Source organism: Panulirus ornatus, chromosome 43, assembly GCF_036320965.1.
Source record: "Panulirus ornatus isolate Po-2019 chromosome 43, ASM3632096v1, whole genome shotgun sequence".
Classification (NCBI taxonomy): Eukaryota; Metazoa; Arthropoda; class Malacostraca; order Decapoda; family Palinuridae; genus Panulirus; species Panulirus ornatus.
The window spans coordinates 32,657,312-32,676,752 of record NC_092266.1 but is presented as its reverse complement, the minus strand read 5'-3'; the positions used below and the strand labels follow the sequence as shown (position 1 = coordinate 32,676,752).

At 47.3% G+C, this 19,441-nt stretch overlaps 1 protein-coding gene and 1 long non-coding RNA gene across 3 annotated transcripts in view; one reads left to right on the top strand and one right to left on the bottom strand.

Annotated features, from left to right (window-relative positions):
- Positions 1-19,441, top strand: part of LOC139762536 (uncharacterized) — an 84,468-nt gene that overhangs the window by 53,452 nt on the left and 11,575 nt on the right. The window lies entirely within an intron of this gene.
- Positions 3,940-17,990, bottom strand: LOC139762527 (uncharacterized). 2 transcript variants are annotated; one of them, XM_071687524.1, is made up of 7 exons: positions 17,597-17,990; positions 8,114-8,870; positions 7,759-7,930; positions 6,698-6,909; positions 5,521-5,678; positions 5,071-5,208; positions 3,940-4,679 (listed from the first exon to the last, which is right to left on the bottom strand). In XM_071687524.1, exons 1-7 carry the CDS (start codon positions 17,617-17,619, stop codon positions 4,655-4,657), a joined length of 1,485 nt encoding a protein of 494 aa, XP_071543625.1. In that variant the 5' UTR covers positions 17,620-17,990; the 3' UTR covers positions 3,940-4,654. The 2 variants fall into 2 exon arrangements, with proteins under 2 accessions (XP_071543625.1, XP_071543626.1); XM_071687525.1 differs by having other exon boundaries at positions 6,698-6,882; positions 17,597-17,988.

Below are 19,441 nucleotides of genomic sequence, written 5' to 3'. Positions count from 1 at the left end.
AGGCCATGTCTCACGGTGTTCTACACCATCCCAGAGTACGATGATGATGATGATGATGATGATGATGATCATGATCATGATGATCATGATCATGATGAGGTTGTAGGAACCACTGAAACCATAAGCGTCAAATATGGCTGGTGTCCTGAACATGTTGGTTTCAGGTGTGATGAAACAACGTACGCTGAGGCTACAGTCGCTGTATCTAGCTCACAATGATTTCATGAGCAGGATAGATGAATGTGTTGGACGTACTGGGCAAGCTTGTGGGGTTGGTTGTTTGGTCTTTAGCCCGACCAGCTGCCAGAGTCATGACGGCTGCCTACGTCAAGTTGCCTACATGAAACGTATAACCTTCTACCCTCAGTGTCTCTTGGTGTCTCTTGAGGGCCGTGTCCACAAGGCATGCGTCTCTCGTCAGCATCTCACCGACCCGTAACGCTCTCGGGGGCTACCTGGAGGCCGGGTGTCCTGAATTAGTCACCTGCCGCCGTTTCTTCACTCGCTTATTTTGTCAGGCTGGCCTTCTGCTAGCCCGTCTCCCGTCCCTCCGTCTGGGTCTTTGAGTGATCACTCGTGTATTGATTAGACTGTCAGTACGTTAGTCTGCCTGTCCTTTTATTGGTTTATGTGTCACTATGTTAGTTTGCCAAATCTTAGTTGTTTGTCCAGCTGTTTGTTTGTGTGATCATTACCCGTTAGTTTGCGTAGTGGAGTTAATAAGGCCACATGCCTTTTCTCTCTCTCTCTCTCTCTCTCTCTCCATGAGTGGCAGTAATTCCCCGACAGTATGAGAGCCGTCCGGGGTATGACCTGTACCCTCAGTGTTGTAACTGTAGTTCTCGCTACTGCTTTACGTTGGGAACATCCCGACAAAATGTTGTTTGCTTTAGGGATATCCTGTTGTCTCCCACGTGTGTGTTACGGGGAAAGGGTTTTACACTCGTGTTGCCCCGTCTCTTACTCTTGTATATATGTACCATGTCTTTACTCCTATCTACACACACACACACACACACACACACACCTATGATAGGTACCCATTTCATAAACCAGCCCCTAAGGGAGGATGAACAGCTGGGTGGACTGTGGAGAGGTTGCCGCGACTAGGATTCGAACCTATGCGATTATGATTCCAGGAGGAAAATGGATGCGTGACAGTCAGTGACGCTGTTACACGACGGAGGTTTGCGTGTGTGTGTGTGTGTGTGTGTGTGTGTGTGTGTAATTACCTTTTACCTATCTGTAATTTGTCTTCGTATGTCATATATACGAGAGTAATGATTAACTGTCTATTGAATTAACTACAATCCTCAAGCAGAACTGGTTTGAAAGTCAGCTAAATATATTGGTGATGTTTCACTATGGTTAGGATGAATCTGCTCGGATAGCGGTGTGTGCCAGGTCGAATGGTCTCATTGCGGTTTTGGTGGCGAACTGCAACTCTGGGACGAAGGATCTCAGTTGGCAGGAGGCGACGGTGGTGGGAATGGTTTGGTTGCTTCTTTCCAATGTGTCGGATGAGGTCCAGGTGGTGGGTGGAGGGAAGGGTGCAGGACCAGCGTGTTGAGCTGCTCTTCGTGATGGGTGGTGTAAGACGTACCGATGGTGATATGATCGGCTTGGGTGGAGCTGGGGGCCTAGTGAGACAGTAGAGGATGGGACAGAGGTGGAAGCGAGGCCAACATCCATGAACAACGTAGGTGTTGGTTTGGTTGATGACGTGGCTGTGCTCCAGCTCCGAAAGCTCTGAAGGGTATTCAGGAGGGCGATGCAGCTGTTGTTAACGTTGACACCAGTGGGAGGGTAGTGTTGGGACTGACATCAGGGCATCACTTATGAGGATGAGGAAACTCAAGGGGCCCAAGGCTCCGTGACCTGCGGGACGCTATAGGTGCGGCTTCTTGCCTCGACAGGTTGCGCGGCCGGCTCTCCTCCCAGGCTTCAGCCTCGTACCAACTTTCTTTGCACCTGCCCATCTTCCTCAACACTACCTCCCCCTCCCCCTCCCCCACACCACTCCCTCCGCCTGCCCGTCCTTCGCCCACCACTCCATCCGACCTGCCCTTCCCATGCCCGCGTCGTATCCTAAGGCGCAGTAGGTCTGGCTTGCGGTTGGTGGCATAGCCGAGGTTGACTCACTGTGAGTCACCCAACTCGACCCAGTCACCAGCCCCTGAGTGATACCACACTCATCATCTACGTCTCTCGTCCTCTGTCTCCTACAACCCAGCAGGTTATCCTTTATGATAAAGATGATCAGCGTTAAACAGTTGTTCTTGGTTTCAGTCGTCTTTGGTTCTTTGGTAAAAGTTTTCAGTGAGTGGCTCAGTCACCACTCGCCATTCCAGCAAACCGAAACCATCGGCAGAATGCGAGCTGAATGTGGTCGGCCGAAGAAACTCCTGGTTATGTGGCACGTACAGCATAACAACAACAGGATGTAGAAGTCTTCATGGCGGCACCCCAGTAGGTGATGTGGTTATTAGTGTGTGAGAAGAACCAGTGAGTGTTATGTTGAGTGACTTGCACGGTCTGAAAGATGATGAGAAACTCGCCAACGCGATGAAGATATTTTTAGCTGGACAGTCGGGCAGTGTGGCGTCTACTGGTGTGATTCACTTATGTGTAAGTCTTTTGTTGCCTGTAACACGTTCTGGCCTGCGTCCAGCTGATGTGAGCTCAGTGGTGGGTAAGAGGATGTGGTTTTCTACGGAAGATTATGCAAGCGGTCTTGCTAGAACCTTTGGATAGTCTATTTCTAACATACCAGGAATGGAGTGTGCTCATTGTGCGTACTAAGTGACGTCAGTAACTAAGTGTTCGAGACGAGAGACAGGATCACAGACGGACGTGTCCTTAGCAGAGAGACACACCTGCCTCGGTCATATGACGGGTCAGACGTGGCCATCATGAGAGTCATGAGGAAGACCACTGGTCAGGAAGGCCGTCAGGTGCCGCTGATGAGGCAACTGTGGCCCAAGTTTGGAACTTTAGTCTGGCGGATCAACTTGTTAAGTTGATGGAATCAGAACTAAAGTTCCAGATTCACATGGAAGTGTTGCATCCATCATGCATGCATGATACTGTGCATGATGGCTGCCCAGAACCCTCAAGTTGCTTCCTGCTGGAACTGTGGTAAGACAATATGACCAACTCTTCACTTCCAGTCTGGTTCCAGAGGTTGGGACGTAGTCCCGGACGCAGGCCTGGGCCAGCGAGATCATGGATCATGGACTCGATTTTCAGGGATGCCAAAGGTCTGATGATCGATTATATGCTACGCAAAACAGCGATTACAGTCCACTGTAACGTTAAGTCCGTCATGAAAATTGGACAACACAGCGAGGATTGTTGACCTTAGATGCGTTTCTGCTCTGTGAACAACGATGATTGGATTACGTATCAAGATATGTCATAAATGAACTATTTACAACAAGCTAAGTTATGATACTTCTTAAGAGCCCGGGTTAGAGTCATTGTTATTCAAGTCTTGTAAATTACTAGTTAACATGTAATGATTCTCAGTCCTTGTTTACCCCCAAGACCCGGACCTATTGTGCACTCTGTGTTCTCTTGTCCTCCCTTGGCCAGGGGATTGGCAGGAGTACACGAGGAATCACCCACACTTGCGGCAAGAATCAGCAGGAATCATAAGCTCCTCCATGACACTTTGCCCATCCACACAGCCCCAGTTGCACGCGCAGCTGTACGTGCGCCTACTTTCAGTCGACCCTTCACCCTCTTCACGGCTCACACTTACCCCCAGGCAACAAACTGCTTGTTCGCTACTTTGAAGCGAACCAAGAGGCTACAGACGCTCCTGAATGTTGGTGTGGCCGGCAGTAGGAGGGAGGACTCCTGGCCAACACCAGACTCAAGAAGAAGTGACAGGAATGTGTGACTTCACTGGAAGTTATAGTGAAAACAAAATAACTATTGATTGTCTGCCTTTTATTTCATATCTTTTTTGTAAAAAAAAAAATTGATTTTCACTATACATATATATATCATGTAACCCTAGGACCCCTTTCATGGAACTCCTGCTGCTAGGAAGATGCGCTGTGCGCGGGAGCAGGGTAAGGGGTTCTTGGAAACAAGAATCTTTTCGACGACGTCCTAAGCTTTTCAATCTGCTGACAGTGATACGAACCCGTCACGGGTGACCTCATGCAGACGGAGCCCACCAACACACACGTACATACAGATATTGTATATCCCTATATATGTATGTGTTTACATACACAGAGCAGCGGGCTGACTCGATCCTTCCACCAGACCAACACAACGGTCAGTAACTCGTAGATCTTGGCTTTATAACCCGGCATTAACTATAATGACGACGGCCTTTACACCGTCACGTGTCATGTAACATCAGAGCTTCTTTGTTGTGAGCAGACGACACAGCAAAGACGGTAGGAACGCGGTTGGTAACAAGAGAGTGGAATGAAGACATTAGCTGTATGGAGTCTGGTTCAAAGGAATATGGAACAGTTATATGGGCGGCGGACGACCAGTCCTGGCTATCTTCACCATATACATAGGTGGTACAGGAGTGGTCAGAGGATGTGCAGGTGGCATCATCCCACGTAGATGTACCCATGTAGATACACGCATGTATACACTAACAAGTAGATTCCAGAAGGCTGTGGGGTCATTCCTGTCTGGTCGCCTCGCATCTGGAATGTAGAGAGTCGACTGATGAGGGCTGGAAACGCACTTAGCTGATTAAAGAGTCCAGCTGGTGAGGGCTGGAAACTTGCATAAGCTAAAGTCACTGGCACATAAGCTTTTTTGATATTAAGAAATACTTCTTCAGTGATGGATGGGACTCCCGTGAGTGGTACTGACCTGCAGGTGTCCTGGTATGTGAGGGGCCCTCGTGAGTGGCACTGACCTGCAGGTGTCCTGGTATGTGAGGGGCCCTCGTGAGTGACACTGACCTGCAGGTGTCCTGGTATGTGAGGGGCCCTCGTGAGTGGCACTGACCTGCAGGTGTCCTGGTATGTGAGGGGCCCTCGTGAGTGACACTGACCTGCAGGTGTCTGGGACCTCATGAATGACACTTACCGACAGGTGTCCTCGTAGAAGGTGTGGCCACTGGAGCACTCTCGGCTGCCCACATCTGCACAGATGCAAGCACAGCGGTAAGGGTGCCAGTGGTGTTCGGGAGACGCCTCGCACCGGGCTTGCTCCTCCTCCAGGCTGCTGTAGAGGGGAAGCACAGGTCATGGTAGTATAGGGTGAAGCACAGGTCATGGTAGTATAGGGGGAAGCACAGGTCATGGTAGTGTGTGGGAGGGGGGAAGGGGTGGAGCAGATTCTAGTAATAGTTCTTCACACATTTGAATGTTTGAAATTCTCGGACTGTGTCCTCCTGCGGTGCTTATATTTGTACCGGAAGTACCTCTGTATGCAAAACGACTAGTATGCCTCGGTAACCAGACCACGAGATGTCTTCGTGCAGAGGGAAAGTTGTGTTAATATTAAGGCAGTGTTCCCAAGGGCGGGCGTCCTCACCTCTTGCACACACACATGCAGGCGTCAGGGTCGTAGTCCTGGATAGCGAGGTCACAGTCCGAGGCTCGTACCTGGCACTCACAATGGCACCCCACAGCCTCCTCCACCTTCTGCTTCACCGACCTCGACTCCCTCAGGTCGATAGACAACTCGAATGCCTGTAATGTTCAGGTTGTTATGAATATACATGTGAATATATATATACACACGAGTAGGTTTGTGTGTGCTGAACACCATTTGATGAATACTTCTCGGGTGACCGGTGCCATAATGACTCGTTCAGATACTGTAGGAATTAGATTATCTACCGTTTTGGTGAAAAGGAACCTACGTTAGTTATGACAGAGGTTGTACCTTCTTGAAAATTATTATTATATTTGATAACGTTCAGTTACGTCTATAGAAGAAGTAGATCAAAACATTTAGATGATATGTAATGTTTATTACCAACAAGACCACTGGTAATTATTCCTAAGTAAGATATTATTCTTGTTAGTGTTTGTTTGTATGTTTACAAATATTCTTGTGGTGTGTTCGATGTGGTTTCTCTGAATTTCAGCATTCCAGGTTGGTGGTAGAAAATGGAATAAACTACCAGGTCAGAACGTAGTTGCATTTATTCTGGAAGTCGTATAGATTTGGTTGATTTTAATGTGTTTCGTTCAGATTAATGCCAAGGTTACGAGTTTGTTTATGTCAAGTTTCGTTCATGTATGAATCCCAAGGACGTTTTGAAGGAGGACCAGTCGTGTTATGACAGCAGGAACGTCCGCTCCTGCAGGAGTGTATAACGTCATGGTATTTCCTGCTACAGAGTTACTTGTCTTCTCAGAATACGTCTTTGTATGTGTGGTCTCTGATTGTGGGTTTTCTTTTAATCATAACCTTTTCAGTCCTTTTCTACTGTTATAGCCATTTATTATGGTCCATTTTACTTTTGTAGCCTTGTTGTATAGTGCTTTCTGTTGTTGTAACTGATTTATTGAGGTGATTTTTGTTTGCTAAAGCCTTTTATTGCGAAAGTCTTCCTATTGTTATTGCCTTTTAATGTAAGGTGCCCTCCCCCAGCCTGGTGTGCTTGTTGATTTTTTTAATGTTTGGTTGTTTTTTGTAGTTGTTGGTTATATGTTTTTCCTGTGTTGTGTGGTTGTTTTGGTGTGGTGCTGTCACGACCTACCTTAAAGGAGCGCATGTTGACGGAGGTTGGCGAGCAGGTCCTGCCTGGGCTGCAACAGCCGCCGCACCTGCCCACCCTGACGCAGGGAGGGAAGAGCCTGGTACCTGGCCGAGCCTTGAGCATCACGCTCACCTTCTCTACCTCACAGCCAGCGTTGGGCATGTGCTCCTCACGCCGCCTCTCTCCTACAACGAGACCTAGATCATCACCCGCTGAGCCACGGGTCATGATGAGTAACTCTTCATTAGTCATGTAATACTAAGGCCCCTTCCACAAGGCTGTAATATCATTAAGGCTGACCTACCGTCAGTATATGGGGGGAAAATGGACTTATTAGGGGTCATAAGTTCTTCGACCAGATTGTATTTTTTTTTTTTTTCGTCCATTGACGAGGATACAACCTGGCCGAGGAGAAATTTCCTCTCACTCACTGATGATACTGAACACCTGCCTCATACTAGCGGGTTGTGGCCACAGCCAAGAGTGACATGTATTAGGAGAGACTCGGCAGTATCCTGTAGTCCTGTACCTGTAGGTGAGTCTCCTGTAGTCCTGTACCTGTAGGTGAGTCTCCTGTAGAGCTGTACCTGTAGGTAAGTCTCCTGTAGGGCTGTACCAGTAGGTGAGTCTCCTGTAGGGCTATACCAGTAGGTGAGTCTCCTGTAGGGCTGAACCAGTAGGTGAGTCTCCTGTAGGGCTGTACCAGTAGGTGAGTTTACACCAGTATACTGTAGGTAGGTCTAGAGTCAACGTATTGGGTGAGTCATCATATTCATAAGAATTATTTCTCCTGGTGATTCTTTTTTCTTTTTACTGCATTGAAATCATTTCATCATTACACGTCTTCGTCTTAGTATTCTTACTGAGGGATTTCAGACGTCGTAATCCAGGCTCTCGTCATTATACTGAGGCATTGTCACCGCTCACTGTATCCTGCAGTATTAGTCATGGTCAGGTTTAACAATTTACTGGGTAGCTTGTTGGTAAGGGGGCTGTCACCCGCTTGGAGAACATGTTCATCATAACTTACAAGTTCTTTCACATTAAGGCTCACAACCCACCTCGTTTTCGGTACATTCGGGAGGATCTGTGAGATTGCGGCTTCTCAGTGGTCCAGGCCTCCAGGTTCTCCTGTGCGTCGTCGTCCTTCAGAAGTTGGGAAACCCCCGGGACCTGCAGCAGCTCCTCGAGGCTGCCAACACTCTTGAGTTGCTCCTTGGCAGCGAAGGACAGCTGTGGAAGGGGCAGGAAACGTTAGCTCAAACATGGATCGTAGTGATGCAAGAACACTAGTCGTAACTCCTTCAGGTCGTAGTGATACAAGAACACTCGTCTTACCTTGCTCAGGTCGTAGTGATACAAGAACACTCGTCTTACCTTGCTCGGGTCGTAGTGATACCAGAACACTAGTCTTACCTTGCTCAGGTCGTAGTGACGGCCTGGGTTCAGTTGGTCTGAGGCGTCAGACACGGACGACATCGTTGTGAAGTGGTCGTCGTGCCCTTGCAGTACTGGAGGACCTATTTTGAAGTCGTATTCGTCAGATGGGAGTGACATGAGGAAATGTTGTTCGTCTTGTGAGGAGTGAGGACGTTGTTCATCTTGTGAGGAATGAGGATACTGCTCTATTGAGAAATGAGGATGCTGCACTTGTGAGGAAGGAGGATACTCATCCTGTGGGGAATGAGGATACTGCTCTTGTGAGAAATGAGGGTACTGCTCATCTTGTGAGGACTGAGGATGCCTCTCATCATGTGAAGAAAGAGGATGCCTCACATCATCAGAGGCATGAGGATGCCTCTCATCATGTGAGGAATGAGGATGCCTCTCATCATGTAACGAATGATGATATCTGTCATCATGTGAGGAGCTAGAGCACCGTCCATCTGGTGAGGTCGTGGGAACGTGTCTGCTGGCACTATGGTGCGTTCCGTTCCGTCGCCACTGCAGGTGGAGGGCTGGGAGCACCACGTACTGGTACAGCAGTGGCTGCTGACTCGCATGGGGGAGGATGGGGAGCTGCTGGGCCCCAGGAAGCACGCTGGGGTACCAGACAACACCCCCGTGCTGCTGCTGATGATGATGATGAGGGAGCTGCAGGCCGTTTACAGCGAGTGTGGAGACGACGGCAGCCGTGGAAAGGAGGGTCAGAGTTCGCCTCACCCCGTCCATCCTGGGGAAAATAAAGATATACTTATAGAAGCAGATCTGCTGGTGTGGTTGATGTATAGGACTAGTGTTTGAGGTTCATAAACCACTAGATGGGCTTCTTAACCTACTGTATGAGGGTCATGAACCGCTGTGTGAGGATCGTAAACCACTAGATGGGCTTCTTAACCTACTGTATGAGGGTCATGAACCGCTGTGTGAGGATCGTAAACCACTAGATGGACTTCCTAACCTACTGTGTGAGGGTCATGAACCGCTTTGTAGGGTTCATAAACACTGAGTAAGGTTCTTAAACCATGTTCTGCTGTTCATAACCCAATATGTCGGGCTCATGAACCAGTGCGTGGGATCATGAACTGGTGTGTTTGTTCGTGTACTAGTGTGTAGGGATGATGAACCAGTGTGTCGGGTTTATGAAATTGTGTGTGTGTGTGTCTGTGTGTCTATGTGTATGTGTGTGTGTGTGTGTGTGTGTGTGTGTGTGTGTGTGTTTGTTTATTTGTTTACAAAACACTGTATACTGTTCATGAACAAGTGAGCGGTTCATGAATCCTTGTGCTCTCCGCAGTTAAAATTCCAAACCCAAAACAACTCCGCAGTTAAAATTCCAAACCCAAAACAACTCGAACGACACTTTAACTGCAAATCTACTTTCGTGTCCACAAACCTCTCCTCTACGTCATCATCATATTGGTGGGTCGTCACCTCTGCATCGACGATAAAGATAATAAATCCATTGCGAGAACCTTAAGGATAACCTGGCTTATCTTAAACCCCCTGTGACTCTTTGAGACTTGGCTTCGAACCTGGCGATTGAGTGTCTTACGATACCTGGCACGTCGTACCCTTGCGCTGCCAAGTGAGCTGTTGGAACTGCAGGAATGTCAACCGACCGGCAGGCAGGAGACTCGTCCTACATTAGACTGTGGTAGGAAAAAAAATGATGATAATCGTAATAAGCCATGAAGTTCCCACTTCAGAATGATAGAAGTATTTCGTATTGTTGTGTGTGATAGTTATGAAGATAAGGTATTATTGCATAAATGTTCGTTCAGTATGTGAGCCAAGGAACAGACCTCAGCTCCACCAGAGAGAGAGAGAGAGAGAGAGAGAGAGCGCAAAGTAGGAAAGGTTTATGTGCGCTTTTTTTTTCACAGCAGTGTTGCCCGGCGTGACAATTAAATCATTTGCGCTCCCTTTTCTGGTACAGTTGGCTTTACTGGTGTTTGTTGCTGTGTCCGTAACTTCTCTCGTGCTTGTTTATGTCTGTACGTGTGTATGTAAGCCTGTGTGTGTGTGTGTGTGTGTGTGTGTGTGCATAAAGGGGAACATTTTACACTCGTGGGACTCCATCTGTCATCATAGTTTTCACATATATTTTATCAACCATAATGCTCTCTACAGTCTCTCTCTCTCTCTCTCTCTCTCTCTCTCTCTCTCTTAGTTTCTACCCTTCATCTATCACCATCATCACAAAAGCATATTTTCACACTATGATAATGTATTTATTAATTAGATTTGTGTGGTGTCCAATATTCGATCTGTTATTGTTTTAAAGAACTGATCATTATCGACTATGGCAAATATCTTTTAGAAAAATGAAAGTTACGTTTGTGTCCCCTGATGTTCGTGTGTTGCATCTTGGATGTATCAACGTTTGCTGGCTCGCATCTGTGGCTTACTTCCCTCACTCCAGGTACAGTGTTGCCCTCCTTCGTTGGACCTCCTCTAGCATATCGTCCTATGTGGTCGAGTAGTGTAATACGTACGTTGGTCTGGGTTACTCACGGTGAGTCTGACGCGGACCAACATGAAGCTCACCCTCCTACTGAGTTATCCTGGTGGCTCGGGCTTCGTGCTCACATCCATCAAGTTCCTCTCAGAACACGTAGTCGATTCCTGTGGTTTGTCTCCTGTGAAATTATAGCCACAGCCCAGGATGACTTGAGCTTCTCATCTCACACTGTGCTAAAAGGTTAGGCTGAGTCTCATCAGCCATATGCTCGACCAAAGCTAGCTAGAGCTGGTCACTGTGTGTGTGTGAGAGCACCTCACTGACCATCTGCCGCAAACATATGCCGGAGAGTCGAGATTTCTCGCTGGATTCCTCTGACCCACCTGGGAAAGGCACATAAGAAGAACAGATAACAGAAGAACTAATGATCTATGACGAATTCATCTGGTGGACAGTAATACTGTCCTACGTTCCCAGTCTGTTTAGACGAGGACGCGATATTAACCCTGGACACACCGCTGACACCTGCATTGTCCCCCCCCCCCCCCACCCCCACCCTCAGGATATTTTCGATCAACCAAAGGAATTCTACCCCCACCCCTTTCCTCCTCCCACTCCCCCCAGCCTCTTATCCTTGCCTGGAATTCCAGTCCTTTGACCGCTAGTGAAGGACGTTACGTGGTGTGTGTGTGTGTGTGTGTGTGTGTGTGTGTGTGTGTGTGTGTGTATGTGTGTGTGTGTGTGTGTGTGTGTGTGTGTGTGTGTTAACATAGCTATGACGTCTCATACTGATAATGATGATTGTGTCCAGAGATGGTCACAAGCGTAATAAGTTGTCAGTAGCCTCCGTTATGATATCAGTTTTCGAAAGTCGGTTTGAGATAATCTAGCTGTATGATAACTTAGTTTCCATCTCAAGCTACAACTATTCAAGGAAACAAAAGCACATTTCCTTGCAGGTGATGCAAGACGTTGTCGTGTTGGAATCTATCTCTTAGTCTGCAGTGGAAGGTCGAGTCCATAATAGGAAATTAGTGGGATTACAAGACTAGTGGCAGCATTTCCTGTAGCAGAATCATGGGCAGCTCTTGAATCTTGATGTGTCTGAGAAAACTCACACACATATACTCTCTCTCTCTCTCTCTCTCTCTCTCTCTCTCTCTCTCTCTCTCTCTCTCTCTCTCTCTCTCTCTCTCTCTCTCTCTCTATGATTTGACCATAATTATGTAACTAATCAACTTTTCAGAATAATGATATTGTTTACGTTTCAATATATATATATATATATATATATATATATATATACACACACTGGAAGATGAGTGTGTGGTTGGATTTAGTTTCAGCTTGTGTTATGAGCCGCTCCTGCCTGGAGTGTTCATTGTGGAGTAAGGAACTATTTGATCAGGGTTGTTGAACACTGATGACGATTGTTTTACGTGGAGTAACACGCATGTTGTACATGCAGTAACACGCAGTAATTCTTTGAAGTGAGATGAAATCTGCCATGAGGAGTGTGTTACGTGGATGGATGTTGGAAACGAGGTGAGTTATATAGGTGTCACGAGTGTGTTCCTCTCATAATGGATGCTGGGAAGAAAAAGATAGTTCGACCAGAGGAATGCGGTGTTCAGCTTAGCAACACGAGCAAACGGAAGATGGGGCTCAGAGCACAGGGCTGTCACCTGGGGTGGAGAGGGGCGTGGACGAACGTATGCTTGGGGGTGTGGAGGATGTGATATGCGGCGGGGAGAATGTCTGGGACGTAGCGCCCTGCCTTGTGGGAATCAGCCGGACGGTGACTTCAGATGTACATCCCCTGTGGCCTGGGCTCGGCACCCAACACTGTAGAGGCAGAGCTGATGTTCATCCTGTAGACTGGTACGACTGTAGGGGTCGAGCTGACGTTGTTTCGTAGCCTCCCTCACCTTTCTCCTCCCGACTCCAGTTTCTGTAGGGGTCGAGTTGGTCATCCATCTCGCATTTCGCGAGGAATAGTGACCGGACGCAAGAAAACCATGAAGCCTAAACACGGAGTTAAGAGACCACAAGAACACCTCACATGGTGTACACAGTATCACTACGCAGTACCGGGTGTACAGTCATGCCCGTCCCATAGCTTTACTGATATATAACCATGATTGTAACAGCCTCATGTTACGTAACCATATGCGTGATCCTACGACTCATGGCTAGTCAGTGTCACACCAGCTGAGAGAACCCGTGAGGATTCCTCCCAGAAGGGTCTGTGGCTGATGTGTGTGGGTGAGGGTGGGGTGCAGCGAGACCTTGGGAGGCGTCCGAAGGTCAAGTTTGGAATTTTTTGAATTTCCTTTATTGTGTATGTTCGGCTACACTCGTGTACTAGTGCTTCCTTATGTGTGGCCGGACACACGAGTGTTGTGTTGATGTGTTTACATGTATGTAATTACCCACATGTACAACACGAAGAGCTTTGCGTTAGCGGAGTCTTATCTTTTAACTTTCTGTATTGTCGAGTAGTCTTTTGAACCTTCATAAACTGCCAAAATTAGTCCTTATTGACCATCCACTAAAAATGTTCGACAGACCAGTATTAGAAGTAGATCAAGATCATCAGTAGACCTACGGTAGACGGCTACTTCACTGGCATGTCATATCAGTATACAGGCCTCTGTCTCACGAAAACATAAAATTAATACTTGAATACTGAAGTCTTTCTGTTTCAGGTTTAGTCTCTTCCTTAGAGAAGGTGACGGGGAACTTTCACAGATTGCAGGAAGTTCTCATGGTTGTCATCTGTTTTTCCTTCCGGCTGTTGATCCATAGGAAGTGTTGGTTGTAGAGTTGCGCGTCTTCTTTACTCTGCTGTGTCTAACACAAGTAAGATTATGACTGTAGATAACTTCGTTATGTACCATCATGTCGTTCCTCTGTACCACCTTTACATTGAAACATTACTCCTTTATGTCCTTTTTAAGTCTTCTTTCTCATCTTTTGTGGCGGCCTCTAGCAGTGAATCTCGTGAAGAACTGTTCGTTGTTCACATCGTCCGGGGTGGACACACCTTTTCAGCATTTCTCTGTGTCCGAACTCTTAATTCAGTTACCATTCTGGTTGTTATTCTCTGCACCCTCACCATCACATCTTTCGGCTTACTTGCGTGTCGTACCTAGACTTGCAAAGCACGATCCAGGTTTGGTATATGTTGTGCATAACGTACTAAACGTCTCCTTGTCTGTGTGCATGAGTGCGTCTCGTACTGTATCTGCCTCTTTAACAGTTCTCCTCAGGTGTAACTCTGGCGACGGGTTAGGTTGAGTGGCTGACCCCGAGGTCTCTATCTTGCTCGGTCATGATCGCCTTCTTTTCTAAGGACTTAAGCACTGGAACTGTACATGACTGTGAAGCCTGCAGATGTGTTCAGTAGGACTGTACCTGGCTCTGAAGCCTGCAGATGTGCGTATTGAAACTGCTCTTGGCTCTGAGGCCTACGAATGTGTGTACCAAAAGTGTTATTATTGTAAAGTACAATCGAGAACACAGGTAACAACCTACTCAGACTCTTATGAGTTTTAATTTTCCTGAAAAAATCTTTAAAGTTCACTTCTCTCACACTTGCTGTTGTTCGTGTGTGTGTGTGTGTGTGTGTGTGTGTGTGTGTGTGTGTGTGTGTGTGTGTGTGTGTCTGTGTGTGTGACATGTCAGGACTGGTGTTCCGCTGATTGATATTCCTTGTCTTAAGTCTGGATGAAAGCAGTAAGGTTTGAAGGGTGTGTAAAGCTACACACACACACACACACACACACACACACACACACACACACACACACATGATGACCTTACCACAGAACAGTTCTTCGATACTGAAACTCAAGAACAAGACAAGGCTGAAAGTTGGCCGAGGAAGCATTTCTCCAGCAGCGGAGATGTGGACGCATAGAACAAGTTAAGCCAAGAGGAAGAATTGCGAATGATGTCGGAAAACTCGAGGGACATTATCAGGTGACACAGGTCGTGACGATAGGCGAGGCTCCATGGGTGTAAATCTTCCCATGTGTACGCACAAGCAAGTGATAACATGACGATGATCTTTATGTAAACGTACGACCAGACGTTGAGGAAAATATTCCCATCATATTGTTAGATTATTCCTGACCAGTCAGTCTGGTGTCGGCCGTGCTCAGGACCCCACACGCTAGGTCAAGAGGGTCCACTCTGACTGTTAACGTGGGGAAAAATGTATAATGTGGATGCGAGGTTTACAGAAGGGTCTGAGGTGTGTAAACAACCCAGTTTACACATATACATAAGTCATCCCACAAGTAAACCTCGTCCTGGCTGGAGTTGGCCAACAGTAACCTGGCCGCACATCCCCCAGGGGTCTGGGCTTCCCACGGCCGCTGGAGGGTCACGGCTCGGGTGGGGTGGCCTTGGCTCGGGTGGGTGGCTGACACTTGTACCATCACCACTAGCCTGGAAGTCTTTCCCCTGCACGTAACGCTTCATCTTTGACAGAGACAAGATCTTACCCTTAACAGCCATATTAGAGGTCACGTCATCCTCGTCAGGGGTCACACCGCCGTGCTGAGTGGAATCCTCCACAGCCAGGCACAGTTAAGAGACAGGTTCTCACAACTATGCTGCTCACTCTCGTCTACAAGAACGGAAGTGTAGGACAAAGGAAGTTTGGAAGCCAACCTTGACTCGGTCGCCTCCTAGCTTCCTTGGTTCGACACCACAGGTCATCGACCGCAGTACCAGCCTACCGGTCTAGTCCAGCCTCTCATGACCCAGACACACTCTCCAGAGACGTGTGTTAATCTCATACAGACGATGGATGCATCATAGCTTTACATAATGACATGATCAACTGCAATGATGCCAGTATCTGTGGTATGGCTGATGCTACTATATAAAGGTGACCGTCAGATGCTGTAGTGCTTCTCCAAGATTTTCCTGATCCTAGTGAGTTAACCTAATGAGGACGAGTGTACGAACCTTGCGTGTGACGTCATGATCCGTGACGTAACCCCTACAGCCTCAGGTACGGCCGTGATACCCAAGGATCGTGACGTCATGTTCAAGTTCCGTACCAGCGTCGTACTGAAGGAGTAAGGTCCATTATTAAGGAGGTTGGTATGATAAAGCATGGCAGGATATGACGACAGACAGAAATACGTTAATAACATCAACGCTTCAGGCGACATTGCATCTTCCCCATATTGTCTACGACATTTGAGAGGAGAGACATTGCTGTATTGTGTCTCCGTCACCTTTGTTTACATCAGGGTGGGCCACTCAGAGGGAATAGTTATAAATCAACCCTGTGGCCGTGAGACAGTCTGCACATCATGCAGTGGGGCTACAGGTCAGTTGCGTTTCAGCTTTTTGCTTCTTCTTACCATCGAAATGGTAAGGTCATATACAATGGCAGACTACATCTAGAATAACTCGTTGCTATGTTCTGGTGTAGGGGGAATGTTGGCCACTCAGAGAGTATGAAGTGATCGGCCTTCCCTGGGGGCATAACAAGCGAGGACGACCGGATATTCTCTATTTTGAGGAACAATTGCGGGCAATACTTGGTGCATGAAGGCTAGGTAGGTCCTGAGTGGAGGACATAAGGGTTAGATACTTTCCTAGTAAGGTATAGATAAGATCAGATTATTATAAGTGAATTTTCTTATGTGATACAGGATCATATTCTGTCTCTTCGGCTGCGCAAAGAACCAGCACTTCAGCGGCTGTCATGTTTCGCTCATTGGGCCCAAGTTGCTGTCGTTTTTGTCTCACTCTCAAACGTGGGAAGATGGCATAGACCACAATCATACAATCCTTGCATCTCACACGCAACACATGACAACACGCACCTCACACAGCTCGTTCTATGAATCTAGGTCTTCCTGCGGTGAACGTTACGCGTTGGTCCTGCCCTCTTGCCACAGGTTTGTCGTAAGTTCTCTCTCTCTCTCTCTCTCTCTCCTCTCTCTCTCTCTCTCTCTCTCTCTCTCTCTCACCTCAGTGTAGGTCATGAACCCTGATGATGATTGGCTCTACTGATGAGGGAGGACAAGGAGTGTTTGGCTGGAGGTCGGTTGGTTCTGGTTGAGCACCAGCGCTACGTGGTGGCTGGACCCGAGCGAGTCTAGTCCTCTACCTACACCACAAAGTTGAAGTAATGATATGAGTTGACTCCTTGATAGATATAGCACCACCGGTGTCGATGGCTTCCCTATTAACATGATTAGCTAATGAGTCTTAGTTAATTACACGCCGCCTTTGATGTGATCAATGCCAGGATTACCAACGCCAGAGATCCCTCTAGTTGTGACCAGCATCGCCAACACTCCCCTGAGACATGCCCAGCATCGCCAACACTCCACTTAGACATGGCCAGCATCGTCTAATACGCCCTTTAGCCATGACTAGTACGCCCACATGCCTCGTACACATTTCATCAGCAGCAAACTTCCCTATGATCATGGCCAGCATCGTCAACGCTCCCCACAAGCATGGCCAGCCTCGCCTGTAGACTTTCCAGCATCGACAATCACTATGGCCGTGAGCAGCGTCGCCAGCACTCCATATAACCATGACCAACATCATCAACACTTCTTATAAGCATTACCAGCATCACTAAGACAATCTTTAGGTATGTCTAGCATTGGCAGCACTGCCTGTAGTACTGAACATTCCATGTCGCCACAATCAGCATTACCAATAGTTCACAGAGACATGACCAGCATCGCCAACAATAGTGTACTTGGACATGATCATCATCGCCAACACCATCTCGTCATGACCAGCCTCACTCTATTTTCTTTTCGATTTATTTCATGAAAATGTTCATAACCAGATACATCAAGTGTGTACTGGTAGTGTCTTGTGTACAATTACGGCGCTGATGATGAAGGCTTGTGTAAAGACCCATCAGTTTACACTCACAACTTGCTGTATTGTCTCTATCCGTTTTTTCCATTAATTTGTGCAGTTCATAATAATAATAAACCTACCTCAGATGAATTTTGGTGATCATGAATAACCTCGTCTTCGGGAGAAGTAGCCTTGTGTTGAGCGTCCTCACCAGATCACAACAATGTTGTGTTTGCGTCAGCCATCCAGGTTGTCTGGTGTGTATGGAAATATTAACCTGCTGTCAAAAGTTTCCTCATTATCAGTTACCAGTTTCATCAAGTTATTTCAGTGATTTCCTTATTCGTCACCACTTCACCGTCTTGTCATGATTCTCATGGTAGCTTCCGTGAGTTCTGAAGCCTCCTGGTTAGTTCCGAGTTTCCTGGAAAAGCCAAAAAATCGCAGTGGTCGTCGACAGATCTTGGGAGAGGAGACAACACTTCTTGCGGAGACGGGCACCGGCGGGAAACTGGACGCCTCCCTCCCACTCCTTGGGTACTGCAAGGTCGCCGGGGGAACCGTTCCCATGCTGCTGTGGCGTCAGGCAGGAGCGGTGTGTGAACCTTCTCTGAAATGCGTGACACCTGCAGCCACTACCGTCAGGCTTGGACAAGGTGGGGCAACTTTGATTCTGTAACCTGTGTTCTGCCGTGCACGTGCCGAGGACAGGACAAGAACAACAGTAATAAGAACTTTATTTCAGAATATATCGCCCACAAATAAACAGTTAATAAAGGAAGGAGACTTATACGTGTGAGGATATTAAAGTGTTGACATCAGTTACACCAACATGCACTCATAGATGATCAGGGCCGAACAGCTCGTCTTGTTATGCCCTTCATATCAGAGACAACAAGGGAAACCCGGCTTCTTCCTAGAGTTACAGTCTTATTACTTGAACTTGTAATGATCTGCGTTCAGCTAAACTCTGAGCTTCACCCACAGACGTAGGTACATTTAACGTTACAGACAGAAAGAAGTGGCGAGGAGCTGCTGCATCTAGGGCAACTCACTAAGCGAGGAGCTAATACTTTTGGGGCCACCCTTGGCCTACCGTCATAAGAGGTTAGGTCAGGTCATCATGCCCAAGGTTTATATCATCCTGATCAAGATCCTATACGGTATTGATCCCCACACAGACCATTACAGCGTCACTGTAACTACAAAAAGCCACACTTTGACACCAATCATGCTAGAAAAAAGTATTGTCACCCGCGGTGTCATCTTTTCATATCATGAAGATATCCTCCGGCGTCAGTGGTCATGTGACCGCGGTATGTGAAGTTCTCCACAAGAGTGAAGAGCCGTCAGGTCAGCAACGTAACCGTGCGTGTCTGACGTCAGGATATGTCTGCACGACTGACGTTGTTATGAATTATAACGTTCCCTTCTGGACGCTTGGCACTTCCTGATCAGTCGCTACAGAAGGAGCTAACAGGATCGTGTTGCTGACGTGGCAGAGATGCTACTAAAATATTCAGCACAACGGTAAAGTCCATCCTGGAACACCTCGGAGGTTTATGTGAACAGTTTGAAATTTCTTTGCGTCACAGAAATATAGAGACTGTGTGGCTTCTTATGGACAAAGAGTATAGTGTCGGGCAGTCGTTAAGCGAGCATTCCAAAGGCGTGAAGCCAGTGGAAGATAAAGCTTTTTTAGTGTTCCAGAACAACAGGTTCCAGGTGGGATGAAACAGTAGATAAATCCGGAAATTTTCAGATCCAGAAAAGTCCTTGATTCTGTTTTCCATTAAGTAGGCTTATGGTCATATTCAGGGAGACTTCTGAACCCAACTGGTGAACGTTACGACACGCTCAGCGGAACCACACACGTTACGCGAGTAAGTTTTTTGTTTTTATGCTAACGAAGTTAGTGCGTCACAACACCACCCATAACGATGCTACTGGCTAAGGTCACCAGTAGATCCTTAGTCTCCAAGCAG